The sequence below is a fragment of the Chamaea fasciata genome, unplaced genomic scaffold, assembly GCF_029207755.1.
Source record: "Chamaea fasciata isolate MVZ Bird 193981 ecotype frontalis unplaced genomic scaffold, bChaFas1.0.hap1 SCAF_30, whole genome shotgun sequence".
In the NCBI taxonomy this organism is placed as follows: domain Eukaryota; kingdom Metazoa; phylum Chordata; class Aves; order Passeriformes; family Sylviidae; genus Chamaea; species Chamaea fasciata.
The window spans coordinates 1249712-1264042 of NW_027094115.1; the positions used below are offsets into that span (position 1 = coordinate 1249712).

General features: G+C 53.3%; 1 protein-coding gene across 1 annotated transcript; it reads right to left on the reverse strand.

Moving 5' to 3' along the window:
* Positions 1-4403: 4403 nt before the first annotated feature.
* On the reverse strand, positions 4404-10243 carry TGOLN2 (trans-golgi network protein 2). Its single transcript, XM_066206115.1, has 4 exons — positions 10145-10243; positions 8003-9750; positions 7377-7460; positions 4404-6857 (listed from the first exon to the last, which is right to left on the reverse strand). The coding sequence occupies exons 1-4, from the start codon at positions 10206-10208 to the stop codon at positions 6852-6854; spliced, it is 1902 nt and encodes a 633-aa protein (XP_066062212.1). The 5' UTR covers positions 10209-10243; the 3' UTR covers positions 4404-6851.
* Between the last annotated feature and the right edge of the window lie 4088 nt (positions 10244-14331).

Sequence of the window (14331 nt, forward strand, 5' to 3'; positions counted from 1 at the left end):
ATGGAAAGTGGAACAGGAAGGGAAAGGGGAAGGGACAGCCCCATAATTGTGAACGTGTTGCTGGGGGTTTGTCCTGCACCAGCCAAGTTTTGGGGAGGAATAATGGCAGAACAGCTATAAATTGGGAACTCAAGTGAGGAAAACTATCTGCCCAATGTGGATTTACCTCCCACTTCCTTGGAGCTGAGAGCCATGGGAAGAAGGAATTCCCTGGTACTGGGGGGTACTATTGTGAGCATGGTGAGTCCGTGAGCATCAGGGCACCTTGGGCTGTGGCTCAAAGCTCATGAAACTGACACAGATTTTCCAGATTTGATCATAGGAGAAGTACCCAGTGCTCACCAAAATCCCCTGAAACATCTTTGCCCAGATAAAGCAGCTGCTGGATGAGAACTTCCCCACTTTTTGCTAGATTTGGGCAGAATTGGACTGGCACAGCATGAGGTTTTGAACTGCTGTCAGTATAAATCTGGTTTAATTGTGGGTTTTGATCCCTCCTTGATCCCTTCCTCACTCCCCAGCTTCCCACCACAGCCCTCCATCCCAATTCTTTTATGCTTCAAGCCTCTTTTTTGATGCTTTCACCGATCTTGAAGTCTTCTTGCTCACTGCAGCCCCTCTCGCAGCCTCCCACCATCCCTACAGGTGTCTCTCCTTCAGGGTACAGCCTCAGTTATCTGCAGTGTCCCCGTTTCTCCTAGTGGTTTGTACCCTTTGGACTACCGGGGCTGAAATCACACTGTGTGCCATGACACGGGACATCACTGAGAGCTAATACTCCTCCCAGACACCAACTGGATGTAGATGAATTCATAAAAGTTGACTTGAAATCCCATCACAGTGACGTTTTGGGACAGCAACCCCCAGGGCAGGGCTGGGAGAAGCCTAGCTGTGAGCTGTTGATGGAGTAGGAGAAAAATAAACCCCAGAGCTACTTCCTAAGCAGGGAGTGGTGTGAGTGAGCAAGGAATAGTGTGACCATGCTGGAAAGGAGCCCTGGAAAGAGGCTTGAAGGCTGATCTGGCAAAGAGGATTAGAACACTGAGCAAAGAGATAATTCAGCGATGGAATGGAATTTGAAGAGAAGGTGAGCTCTGCAAAGAGAGATTACCCAGAGCCAATCCCTTGGGGAATCCAGGCTGGAGTGCCCTGGGCACAGCAGTGAGCTGGGGAGGCTGCTCTGGGCACCTCCAGCAGCTCAGTCCCAATGAGACCTCATCTGCAGAGCTTCCTCCAGCTCTGGGTCCAACACCAGAGGGTTGTGGAGCTTCTGGTGTGAGTCCAGAGGAGGCCACAGTGCTGCTCCAAAGGCTGGAGCCCCTCTGCTCTGAAGCCAGGCTGGGAGAGCTGGGGGTGTTCATCTGGAGAAGAGAAGGCTCCAGGGAGACCTCAGAGCCCCTTGCAGGGCCTAAAGGGGCTCCAGGAGAGCTGGAGAGGGACCTGGGACAAGGGCTGGAGGGACAGGACACAGGGAATGGCTTCCCACTGCCAGAGGGCAGGGATAGATGGGATATTGGGAAGGAATTGTTCCCTGGGAGGGTGTTGAGGCCCTGGCACAGGGTGCCCAGAGCAGCTGTGGCTGCCCTTGGATCCCTGGAAGTGTCCAAGGCCAGGTTGGACATTGGGGCTTGGAGCAGGCTGGGATAGTGGAAGGTGTCTCTGCCCAAGGCAGGGGTGGGATTGGGTGGTGTGTAAGGTCTCTCCCAAGCCATGGATTTTTGTTTGAGGTTAGAGGCCCACAGGGCCCCCAGAGAACAGAACTGGGGGAGTTCAAGGTAGCCATTCTCTCCACAGACTACTCAGGGAAGATTTGACCATGGGTGGATGTAGAATGAGACAGCGCAGACCTGAAGGCTGATCCAGGTGGAACCTCTGACTACCTTCCCATCCCTCCCTGGACCACGGAGATGTTCACCTGCAGCCCAGGTAAGGGACAGCTCCTGATGCACCAATATCAGCCAGAAGAGTTTCCTTTCGCCAAAAAAACTAGGACAAAGCAGGGCCAGGGCACAGTCGATGTTCCCGTCCTTCCTTTCACCCTGCAGGCTGTGCATCCTTTCTCAGCCCCTGCAGATCCACCTTCCTGCAGGGTACTGGAGGGTGGGGACCAAGGCTCTGCCTCACTCCCAACCTGCTGGAGACATCTGTTCTCTTCAGGACAGAGGAGTCCTGAGGGGGAGAACCCAAGGGGTGACCAGCAGCAGCTTGTTTCCTGTCACACATGGAGAGAAAGGGACAAGTTACAGGAAAACCAATCAAAAATTCTCCTGGGAAGGTGAGCAGCTCAACCTGGAGGCACCAGAGCTGTTGGGAGAAGGTTTTTTCTCAGGGACCTTTTCCCCAAGGGCCCTCTGCAGAGCAGAAACATCTGATTTAGGCACAGAACAGTGCAGTGACACCCAGCCTTCCCCCCCAGCAGCATCCCCATGTTTCACACAGCTCTGAGGAGACCCAAACCTGCCTCTCCTTCTGCTTTTCTCACCCCAGAGTTCCAACCCTGCAAATACCATCTCAGTCATTTTGGTGGTTTTTTTAATCCAAACAAACCTTCCAAGACCATGGAATTTATCTTGCAGAGGAAAAGCTCATGTGTTTGCTTGGCTGGTGCTCTGCCAATAAGGAAAATACCTGCTGTGGGATCAGCTCAGGTTCACCTATTTGCTCAGGACACCGTGCAAGATTTGAGGCTTTCAACAAAAGAAGATAAGAAAATAAATCTGGGGTGGTTAACAGGGTTTGCAGGTTGGGTTCACTGGAGCCTGGAGTGGAGGTCAGGCAGTGGATGTAGCAGCATTTCACAGAACCATGGAATCATTTGGGTTGGAATAGCCCCAAGACCATCAAGTCCAACTGATCCCCCAGCACTGCAAAGGCCACCACTGCCCCATGTCCCCAGGTGCCACAACCACACAGCTGCTAAATGCCCCCAGGGATCGGAACTCCAGCACTGCCCTGGGCAGCTGTGCCAGGCCTGGACTGCTGTTTCCGTAGAGGAATCTTGCCAATATCCAACCTGAATCTGTCCTGGCACAGCTTGAAGCCATTTCCTCCAGTCCAGCCCCTTGCTCCCTGGGAGCAGAGCCAGACCCCCGGCTGGCAGCACTCTCCAGTCAGCCTGTGCAGGAGCAGGAGGGGTGAAGGGCACAAACCCAACCCCAGCCCCCAGCTCAGTGCCCAGTTTCGCCCAGTTTCTCACGCATGAAACCTCCTCCAGCTGCCAGGCCTCTCTGCTAAACTGCCTCTATCGGAATGCCTCAGCAATCCAGCCCTGATAAGTAGAGCCCAACCCAGCTGGCAAAGCATTTGTGATTTTATTTGACATAATTTCCACTCATGGACTTTGACTCCTGGGCAGTCACCCCAACACGACCCCGCAAGCCACTCCCCACCCCTGGGATACTCCCACTGCTTCCTGCACCCACAGACAGGACCTGACCTGAGGGCCTGTGCCTGCCCCACCACACTGGCTCTGCCTGCAGTATTTTGGGCCTTTCCAGCCCTCTCAGGTCAGGGTGACAGCAGGCAAGGGGTTCAGCAAGCTCTGGGAGCACAATGCAGTGGGTTTTTTGGAGAAATCACCCTAAGGACACATGGCAGAGCAGCGCTTTGAGCCCCTTGTAGCAAGGCTTGGAAGTGGGGGAGGGTCTGTAAGGTCTCTCCCAACCCCACATCCCCATGGATCCTCATTTGATCCCCCATTTTCACCTTTTTTTCCTCCTGCAAGCTGTCCTAGGAAAACCAGTGGCCCTCCCTGTTCCCAGCCTAGCCTATTGGCCACTGACAGGACTGAAAGAGAGAGTGAAAGGTGGGATTTCCTCCTTTTAGGTAAAAGAGGTGGCAGAAAGGAGGGAGTATCTTCCATGCTCTGCAGGGGACACTCCCCAGAAGTATCCTCATCATCCACCGAGGATCAGGCACCTACTCTTCCCTGTTCCACAGCTGGCTGGCAGCAGCAGGCACATCACTCTCTTTTCCGGTCTCTCAGCTGCTGCTGCTCCAACAAGCCGGGACATCTTGAGATTGCCCTCTGGGGCTCTCTGGAGGAGAAAGAAGAAATCCAAGAGGAGAGCTCACGACTAAGCTCTGTCCAGAGCAGTTTAATCTCCTCTTGGGCCCTGACCTCACACCACCCAATGCCAGCCCCCGTGGAGCTGGGCTGATACTGGGCCCTGGAAAGTGGACTGGAAACTTCAAATCCGCTCTGGCCTGGGCCTGTCTGGGTTCCTTCCGGCTGCATATAGAGCTCTGAGCACAAACAGCTCCACAAATCCACGTGTTTTTATCAAAATCAAATTGGTTTTGCATAAAGAGGAGCCACCCTGCACCTTTGGTGCCAGGTGGCAACGAAAACCATGCAAAGAACATGAGAAAAACAAAACCAAGAGAGAAGTGAAAACTCAACCTTTTGGGTTTTTTAAATCCATTTACTGACTTCACCACACAAAATAAAAAAGCAGTACAAAGAACTGTAAAAAATTCTGATCCTTCCAAGCAAGGTGCATTTCACTGTGAACAAAGCAAGTGCTGGTTCAAGCCTAAAAAGTAGGAATATTTGGCAAAAAACCCCTCTCTACCAGCAGACACCATCCATGGGAAACATGTGCGTCCAAAGGGAAAAGATGCTGCGGACCTTGACCCCTTTGGGACACATTGCATAAACACCATAAAACTCAACAAATTTGGAGCAATTCCCAGAGGTTTGGGGCAGCCCGGACTATTGGTAGAACACACCAGCCTTGGGAAGTGCTGGCGGGGAGATTTTGGGGGAAAACCCCACAATTCAGCCTGGTGTGAGATCTGCCTCTCCCCAGACCCAGCACTTCCCAGAGCCATGAGGTGTGTCCTTATTACCCTAAGCAGCTTGTGCGTGGCTCAGCCTGGGATTGAGGTGTTTGAGGTCCAAAATATTCCCTCCCCCCAGGGTGGGATATATCCCCAGGGTGGGATTCCCACAGCCTGGAGTGAGAGAGGATTTGAAATAGCTCCCAGGATAGAAAAATAAGTAGATGGTAAGAAACCCCCCACATTTCTAAATTATTATTCAATTAAAAAAAAACAAAACAAAACAAAACAACCAAAAACCCAAAAAAACCAAACAAACAAACAAAAAAAAACCAACCCTAAAAAAAACAAATAACAAACCAAAAGCCAGGACAAAGTAAGCATAAAGCACTCACACTCCAAAACGTGCACATGCTCCAAAAATCCTGGCCGGAGCAGCCCAGGAGCACACAGGATTCCACCCACTGGAATAGCGTTTGTCTCCCTGCTGTCACCAGCCAAAACCCAGTGTCTCCCTCCCTGACCCTGCCCTAAAGCAGCCCCCAGCCTGGCTGATCCCACAGGAGCTCTGGAGCAGGGTGGTTTGGTGCAGGAGGTTCCCACACTTTTCCCTGAGAGTTACATTCCCAGCCCTGTTTCCCCTTCCCTTCCCTTCACCCTCCTGCTCTCCAAACAACTCCTGGAAGTCCTTGTAGCATCCTAGATGTTTCCTAGGGAAACTCTGAGAACTCTTTAAAGCCAAGAGGGACTCTCATGCTCCTTGTATTTGCCAAGAGCCAGTAAAAGGGAAAGGATGCTTTTAGGGCTTGGAGAAGGTCAAGCCCTCTCCCCTCTTGGAATGAATTACTAAGAAATCAAAACTAGAGCTGCACCTCTCACAGTGACCAGAAAATGGCTCTGCCCTTTTCCAAGGTGACCATAGAGCAAGGAGCTGATTGTTCTCAAGCCTGGGAAGGCCAGAAAAAAGTCTCCCAGGAAGGAATTTAACCATCCTGGGATTCTTCCCATGCAGTCAGTCAGCAAGTGTGGGACTGGCACATGCCTGGCACCTGATGTGATGCAGCTGGGTGCCCATGTGAGGAACTCTGGGTTCACCAAATCCATTTTTTTCTGCCAGTACTAGAAAACTCCAAAGCATGAGCCAAGCAGGTACTTTGTGCCCTCCCCAGAAACATCCCAGCTTGAACAAAACTTTGGGGAGTAGAACTACAAGAATGAAAACCACCTCACAGATGTAACTGGGGCACCAATGCCTTTGGCAGCCCTTGGTCTGACCAGTACCAGTCCAACACAACTGGAGGGACTGGGAGCTTCACTCATCCCAAACTCCTCAGAGATTTACAATCCTTCCTTCCTACACCTGACAAGGGGGAGGAAGCAATCTTCCTGTCTGAATCTCTGATCCCGACAGGACATGGAGCTTCCCCAGCCTGACACCCTCCTCGACAGCACCACACCACAACCAAGTGCAAACAGCTGAACTGGGAGGGAAAAGACCTGCATAGAGCATGAAAGGTTTGAGGTACACTGCAAAAACTGCTTCAGCATGGCCAAAGGTGTGTGTGAAACAGGGAATCTGGGTGTGAAAATGGAAAATTGATCAGGGAGAGAAAACTCAAATCCAAGTCTGTGGTGAGTCAATTCCAAACAAACGCAAGAGAACTCATATGCTCCCACCTTGGGCATACAAACCCGACAGACGGAGGAGATGGAGGGGGAGGAGGAGACCAAGGCAGCTTCATTCCCAGGCAAGGGAAAGTCCCATGGCTCATTGTGCAGCAGATCCTTAATTTCCGCCCCCCAAAAGGAGGGGTCAGTCCAGCAGATGGCAAATTCCACTGCATTGGGACACAGAAGTTCTGGGTGTGCAGTTCTGGGACTGGCTTTTCCAGCAGCCAGATGCCCAGGGGAAAAACAAGGCAGCTGGGAAAGGAGCAATTTAGGGAAGTGAGAAGTTTTATCAAGGTGCAGGTGCAAAACGAAAAGCGTTTTTCCTCCTTCCTGTGGATGAAATCCAACTGTGGCAGCACTGCATTCCCATTGGCAGCTGTCATCATCTGAGGAGGAATCTAGATCTGGAAAGGCAAAAGGAAAGGTTGGAACTACCTGAAGGCTCAGAATTACTCTGCTGCTCTGTCCAGACTTGACTGGGCTAAGAAGCTCCCTAAGCAAACATGAGCTCTTGCCTTTGTTTTCCTACCTTTCCTCTTCCTATGGCTGAAAATAATTATAGGCACATCTGCCTTGAAGGGCAAGAGGTGGAAAAAGGTTTCAAGGGAGAGAAGAAACTGATTTCTCCACAAATCCTACCCTTCTCCCACTATAATCCTCTCTGACAAGTCATTTGGATCAGTGAAAAAGTCATTCAGCACAGCCCAGCTCGAGACTGTCCCATCTGTGGCCTGAGTCAGCTCTGCCAGCATTTCTCAGTCTTACTTTTTCCATTTCCTGGCAAAACCCCATTTCTACACCAAACTGTGCTTTCCCAAACTGACTGAGTTGGGGCTTTAGGACCCTTTCTAATGGAAAGGGCCAATATTTTGTATTTCCAGCACACACCAGGCACACCAACCCCCACTTGGGCTGGGTCTCACCTTTTGGTCCAGTCTCTGATAATCACCGGATTTGGGCCGTCTACCAGTTTTTGATCTTTTTCCTTCCAGAGCAAAAGCAATGATCTTTGGAGAGAGAAAAATTGAGATAGGGTGAGTGGAACAGCAGCTTCCAACACAGGCTCACCTGTGGTTTTTCATTCACCTGCTCCTACAACCCTTTCCCTGTGACCGAGCACGTGAAATATGTAAATGCCAGTACTCAACCAGCTAAGATGGATAATGAGGTTTGCTCAACAAGCAGAAAACAGTAAGAATTTGTTTTCTTTCTCCTCCCTCAAAACCAGCTTTATGTGAGGAAAAACAACCTCAGTCTTGCGTAACCTGCTACAGAAAACTGTCAGTAGGAAAATGTCAGAGAAAAGATGTAGGGATCTCACACCCCTTCATGTTCTCATTCTCAACTGAAAATCAGCAGCAAAGCTGAGAACACCCAGTTTCCACCAGATCTGATCCCTTTCCTGGTCACAACCCTCCTGCTCCTCCCACTGCTGTTGGGGCCACATGAACCAACCTAGGTTCAACTAGGAGACACTGCAGTCAGGATGAGGGGAAAGGGCTGAGCGGGTCCCAATCCCAACCCTCAGGGCTTAAGTAGGGCTGCTTACCTTCCGTTTGTTGTGGTATGCCACGTACAGAGCTGCAACGATGATAGCCGTGGTCACCAGGTAGGCAAAGAAGTGGCTGCTCTCTGAGCGGGCCCTGGGCAGGGAGGGAACACTCTTCCCGCTGTCCTGATCCAAGGAGGCATCACTGCCCTCCTCAGCCTTGGCCATGTCCTCTGAGGCACTTTCTTCATTTTCCAAAAAGCCCTCCTCAGTGGAGGGAGCCAAGTGTGACAAAGGGCTTTGGTCCTCCTGGGAGTTCTTTGGATTATCCTGGTTGTGAGGCTGCTCATCACCAGCACTGCCCTGGGTCTCAGTCTGGGCCTGCTGCCCACCACTGCTGCCTTGGCTGGTGCCCCCGTTTGCGTGCCCATTAGTGGTCTCGCTGCCCTGGGTGCCAGCCCTGTTCCTGTCACCACTGCCCTGGTTGGTGCCCTGGTCCTTGTTGTTGCTGTCATCTGTGTTCCTGCCGCCCTCGTTGCTGCCGCTTTTGCCGGCACCAGCGTTGTTCTTCTCACTGCTGTCCTCCTTGGTGCCCTCGTTCTTGGGGTTGCCTGGCTGGTTGCCATCCTGGCTGTTCTTATTGACATGGCTGTTCTGATCTTCGCTCTGCTCGTTGTTGTGGCTGCCAGTCTGGCCACCAGTGCTGGTCCCTGTACTGCCCTGGCCACCAGTGCCACTGCTTGTGTGTCCAGTCTGGCCATGAGTGCTGGTGTCTGTACTGCCCTGGCCACCAGTGCCACCGCTTTGGTTGCCCTGGTCATCAGTGCTGGTCCCTGTACTGCCCTGGCCACCAGTGCCACCGCTTGGGTTGCCCTGGCCACCAGTGCTGGTCCCTGTACTGCCCTGGCCACCAGTGCCACCGCTTGGGGTGCCCTGGCCACCAGTGCTGGTCCCTGTACTGCTCTGGCCACCAGTGCCACCGCTTGGGTTGCCCTGGCCACCAGTGCTAGTCCCTGTACTGCCCTGGCCACCAGTGCCACCGCTTGGGTTGCCCTGGCCACCAGTGCCACTGCTTGCGTGTCCAGTCTGGCCATCAGTGTTGGTGTCTGTACTACCCTGGCCACCAGTGCCACCGCTTGGGTTGCCCTGGCCACCAGTGCTGGTCCCAGTACTGCCCTGGCCACCAGTGCTGGTCCCTGTACTGCCCTGGCCACCAGTGCCACCGCTTGGGTTGCCCTGGCCACCAGTGCCACTGCTTGCGTGTCCAGTCTGGCCATCAGTGTTGGTGTCTGTACTACCCTGGCCACCAGTGCCACCGCTTGGATTGCCTTGGCCACCAGTGCTGGTCCCAGTACTGCCCTGGCCACCAGTGCTGGTCCCTGTACTGCCCTGGCCACCAGTGCCACCGCTTGGATTGCCTTGGCCACCAGTGCTGCTGTTCTGGTCTTCATCTCCTTGTCCCCTGCCTCCAGCATTGCTGCTTTCACCAGCCCCATTTGAACCTTGGCCATCCTGAGCAGTCCCCGCGTTGTTGCCTTTCTGTGACTCATTTTTCTTCTCCTTCTCCTCACTGCTGCCATTTGCAGTCAGACTGCTGTCCTTCTGGTCCTCATTTGTCTTCTGCTTCTCATCCAGGCTGGTCCTGCTACTCACATCTCTTTTGCAATCGCTATTGTTGGATTCATCCTTCTGCTCGTTTTTGTTTTCTGGGGATGTGCTCCTGTGTTCCTGGGTGTCACCTGCTCCAGGTGGCTTGGCTGCCTGAGGCACTGCGGAAGATTTGCTGGTATCTGTTTGCGGGGTCTCTACTATAGGCAAACACGGAGAGCACAGTCAGTCAGAAATGGGGGGGCTGAGAACTGGAGAGCAGAGGGGAAATCCGCATAGAGAGACGGTGGGAGCAGAGGGCGAAAGGAACCTCAAGGGAGAGGAAGGACCTTGGGGGGAGGGGAAGGGGGGTTACCAAGGGGGGAGGGGAACCCCCGGGTGACCGAACGCGGCGGACCACAAGGAACCCCTCCCGCAGGAGGGGCCCAAAGCAGAGGAGGCCCCACAGACCAAGTGCAGTGCCTGACCCGCCCTTGGCCCAAGGGCTTCGCTGCCCTCCCTTACCCCTGCCATAGTTCCCCGGTCCGCTGCCCCTCAGCGACCCCTCGCCGGGCCCGCCCGGGTCCCCCGCCCGGTGTGCCAGCGGCCCCTCACCCGCGGCGCGGGCGGCGCAGATCCCCAGGAGCAGCAGCAGCAACAGCAGGCTCGGGGCCTCCATGGCGGCCGGAGCCCTCCCCGCCGGCTCGGCCCGGAGGTGCCGCTTCCGGGCACAGATCTCGCGAGAGCGGGGAGGGGACGGGAGGGAGCGAGAACGGCGAGGAGGGGGCGGAGAATGAACTGAATGGGGGCGTGGCTTAAGTCTTAGGGCGGGGCTTCGGTGAGTGGGGCACGGCTTGGGACGCACAGGGAGCGGTTTACTAGGGGGCGGGGTTATGAGCGTGCCCGCGCTGACGGGGCGGGGCTCGTTCCCGCTGGGGGCGGAGCTTGGGGAGGCCGGAGGCGCAGTGGGAAGCGGTTGGCGCCCCCTGGCGGGTGCGGAGCCTCCCGCAGCCCGGTCCTGTGCGGTCACAGCCGCACTTTGGGACAAAACCTGCCGGTTGGGGGTCTGCTTCCTGAGAGACCAGGGCGGGGAGTTGGTGAGAAAGCCCGTGACCGCGGCCCCAGACGGGCGCTAGGAGCGCACTCCCGGCTCTGGAGTGGGCGAGGCTGAGGGGGCAATCAGGGCTGCTTCCCTTTCCATTGCTCCAGGACAGCTTTGGAGAACCTGCTGGTTTTGGATAACCGGGAATTTTTCGGGTATTATTTCTTCTTTTTTTAATACCCTGTTATATTTTTTTAATTATTTAATTTTTTAGATAACCTGTTATTTTTCAGATACTGTTTAATTTTTTTGATAACCTGTTTTTCTTTTTTGGCTCAAGCAGGCATGTCCTGTTAGCAGCAATTCCCGGCGGCAGCAGGTCATTGGCTGTGCCTGTCAGTGGGCACCCAGGACTGTTCACTTCTTTCCATTTATCTGGTTTAGACTGTTAAATCTCCCTTCTCTGGACTAAATATCCAGCTTTTCATGTAATCATGGAATCCCAGAGTGATTTGACTTGGTAGGAACCTTACAGGCCATCCAGTCCCACCCCCTTCCATGGGCAGGAACACCTTCCACTATCCCAAGTTGTTCCAAGTCCTGTCCAACCTGGCCTTGGACACCTCCCCTTAGATCAACGGGCTTGCCTCCATCTGCAGCCAGGATGAACTTGGTGTGTAACCCCCCGGGTCATTTGTGCTGTTCCATGGAGTCCATCCATCAGATGGCACCAAAGCCAAGCAGTGAAATTTCACCTGTCTCCAGCAGGAATCACAGTCTTCCATGGATCCATTGCCTGCTCCAGTCGCTCCATTTAACCCTAAAACAGAGGAAAAAACATCACATGGAAACCAACCGAATCCCACACGGTGATTGTGGAATAACTGGGGAATAATCCTGCCTTGGAGTGTGGTGGAAGATGTGGTTGATTTTCTCCTCTCATGTTTTTTTCCCCAATCTCTAGGGAATCTTAATTCAACACATTCCAACAGTCCCTGCTGCTCAGTTCTGCCTGTGCCAGCCTTTTCAAGGAGACCAGAACAGGCCCTAATGCTTTCTTGGGATTTAAACAGAGAATTGAGGCTCTTTCTCCTGCTCGACTTTCACTCCCCCCCGGAAGTCAAGAGTGACTTAGCAGAGGCCAAGTTCCTCTGGATTTACAACAATGCCTCTGGGAATGGAATTCTGCCCCAAAATACCATGGATGAAACTGACATCGGCCCAGAGCTGGTGGCTTGCACCAGGATCCAACACTTTTCTTGGGATCAAACAGAATGAAGAGGACCAGTGACCTCACCTCACCTCACATCCCTCACAACATGACCCAAGCCAATGTGATGGCAGCTGCTGGTCCTGGATCATGCATTCGTGGAATATCCCAGGTGGGAAGGGCCCCAAAAGGACCATGGAATCCAGCTCCTGGCCCTGCATAGGACACCCCAAGACCTGAGCACGCTCTCACCTGAACAGCAATTTTTCTTTCCAGTTTCAGTTTTGGGGCGTTCCTGGACTGGTGCCATCTCTTCTCATGAATTCTTGTAGCTTCACTTTTTGGAGATGACTCTTTCGGAGAATAGCCACCAAGAGCAGGCTGGACACACAAATCTGGCCTTAATTAACACTAATTGGTGTGTTTAAATGTGGTGTCCCAAGGTCTGGTGTCAAGATAATAAAGTCCTCACCTCGTCAGACATGTCTTCATCCCCCATCCCGCCCCTTCCCCCTGAGGGCTAATCTGGTCAGGATAAAGGATCAAAAGGAGAAACAATTAGCAAATGGAAGAGTTTAATGACGCTAATTAAAATGTATTAAGTGTAGCCATTGCCTCTGCACCAGCTGCTTTGGCAGGAGCCCGGAAAACGTGGAGCACCAGCCTTATCCCGGTGCAGAGTGGGATAACAGGACATCTGGTGCGCCCTCCCCCACAGCCCCCGATAAAAAAGAGGTTTGAAAAAACCTCGGTGCTCGTGGTGGAGCCCCTAATTAGCTCCATCTCTGCAGGAGACCCCTGGGACCTCATTAGGCTTTTCAATTAGTGCCTGGCCAGCCTGCAGCGAGGGCGGGGGAAAGGAGGGGGCTGGGGGAGGGCGGGGAGGTGGCTGCAATTAAGCAACCGGGCGGAGGTGACAGAAGTAACCCCGTGTCCAGAAAGCAGTAGGGAAAGCTCCAAACTGGCTTCCAGATGTTCGCGGCACTCCCAGGAGTTTAATCCCAAGGAGACCTTTACGAGGCTCTCGCCAGCTCCTGGCAATGAACCCCACGGGGCTGTGGCCGGGGCGAGCCCGTGCCAGTTGTAGAAGGTTTTCGACCTTTTCATGGAATCAGGGAATGATTTGGGCCGGATGGAATTTTAAAGGTCACCTCATTCCACCCCCCTGCCGTGGGCAGGGACAACTTCCACTGTCCCAGGTTGCTGCAAGGCCCATCCAACCTGGCTTTGGGCGCTTCCAGGGGTGAAGCAGCCAGTTCCATTCCAAGCACAGCTCTGCAGCAGTTCCTCACCTGGACCAACCCCAGGCAGGAGACGCCAGGCACTTTCCCAAGCTTTGTTTAACTCTGGGAAGAGGCAGCAGTGATGGTGACTGTGAGTTACTAAGGACACAGCTGTTCATTTCCAGTCTCAGCTCCATCATCCACATGGATGCTCCCAGCTCCCTGCCTGGACGTGCCTCATGGGGACCCCATCACAGGCATGCTGGCTCCTCTTCCAGCTGTTCCGTGCCTCTCAGCTACAGAAGGATCCAGCTGTCCCACCTCTCTCACACCATGCTATCCCTTTCCCTCTGCTGCTGACACTCCATTTAATTCCCTCCTGACCTTTTCCCCTTCTCTGGATGTAATTGGGATACACTCTGTGAAAAGCCAATCACCTGCAAAGCAGGACCGGGAAGTGGGCAGTGGCAGCGCCTTGTTTCTCAGGAGACCGTGGGGTCTTGGGCTGCAAAACTGGGGCTTTGGTGCAACTGTGAAAAATAGAATCTTGTAACTGGGAAATTGTGGAATCATGCAACATTTTAGGTTGGAAGGGACCTCAAGGATCCTCCAATGCCATCCCTGCCATGGGCAGGGACATCTTCCACTACCCTAGGTTGCTCCCAGCCCCATCGAACCTGGCTTTGGGCACTTCCAGGGATCCAGGGGCTGCCACAACTTCTCTCTGAAACCTGTGCCAGAGCCTGACCACCCTCACAGGGAAGGCTTTCTTCCCAGTATTCCAACTAACCCTGCCCTCTGGCAGTGAGAAGCCATTCCCTGTGTCCTGTTCCTCCAGGCCCTTGTCCCAAGCCCTTCTGTTCTCTTTGATCCCCTTTAGGGATGTCCAGAGACCCAAACACTGCTGGGGAGTATCCCAGGCCTCCCACATCCTGAACTGCCTGGCTCCATTTCACCTCCTGGCTCTGAGGATAAGTTAAATCATGAAAAACATCACCTGAAACTTGTCCAAAACTGAGCAGCAGAGCCACCAGACCTCCTGGTCACATCATCCCAAATGGAAATATGCTGCATATCCAGGTTTTTTTCTACAACAAAGATAAACCCCAGGGTTTTCCTCTTCTAGAGTCATGGAATGGTTTAGGTTGGAAGGGACCTTAAAGAACAACTTGCTCCAGTCCTCTCCTGTGGGCAGAGACACCTCCTGTAGAAGTATTCCAGAGGACAATAAAATCCAAAAGGATCCATTTTCCATGGGCAACCACTCTGAATCCAGTATTTTTATCCAGCTGTATTGCTGCACGCATGATGGATATATTGATCCCAT

Excerpts from the sequence above, each read along its gene's own strand:
- TGOLN2 (XM_066206115.1), bottom strand. The coding sequence starts at position 10,208 with ATGGAGGCCCCGAGCCTGCTGTTGCTGCTGCTGCTCCTGGGGATCTGC. Across the intron at positions 9,751-10,144 it reads CTGCGCCGCCCGCGCCGCGG|TAGAGACCCCGCAAACAGAT; the intron begins GTGAGGGGCCGC and ends GTTTGCCTATAG. Across the intron at positions 7,461-8,002 it reads CATACCACAACAAACGGAAG|ATCATTGCTTTTGCTCTGGA; the intron begins GTAAGCAGCCCT and ends CTCTCTCCAAAG.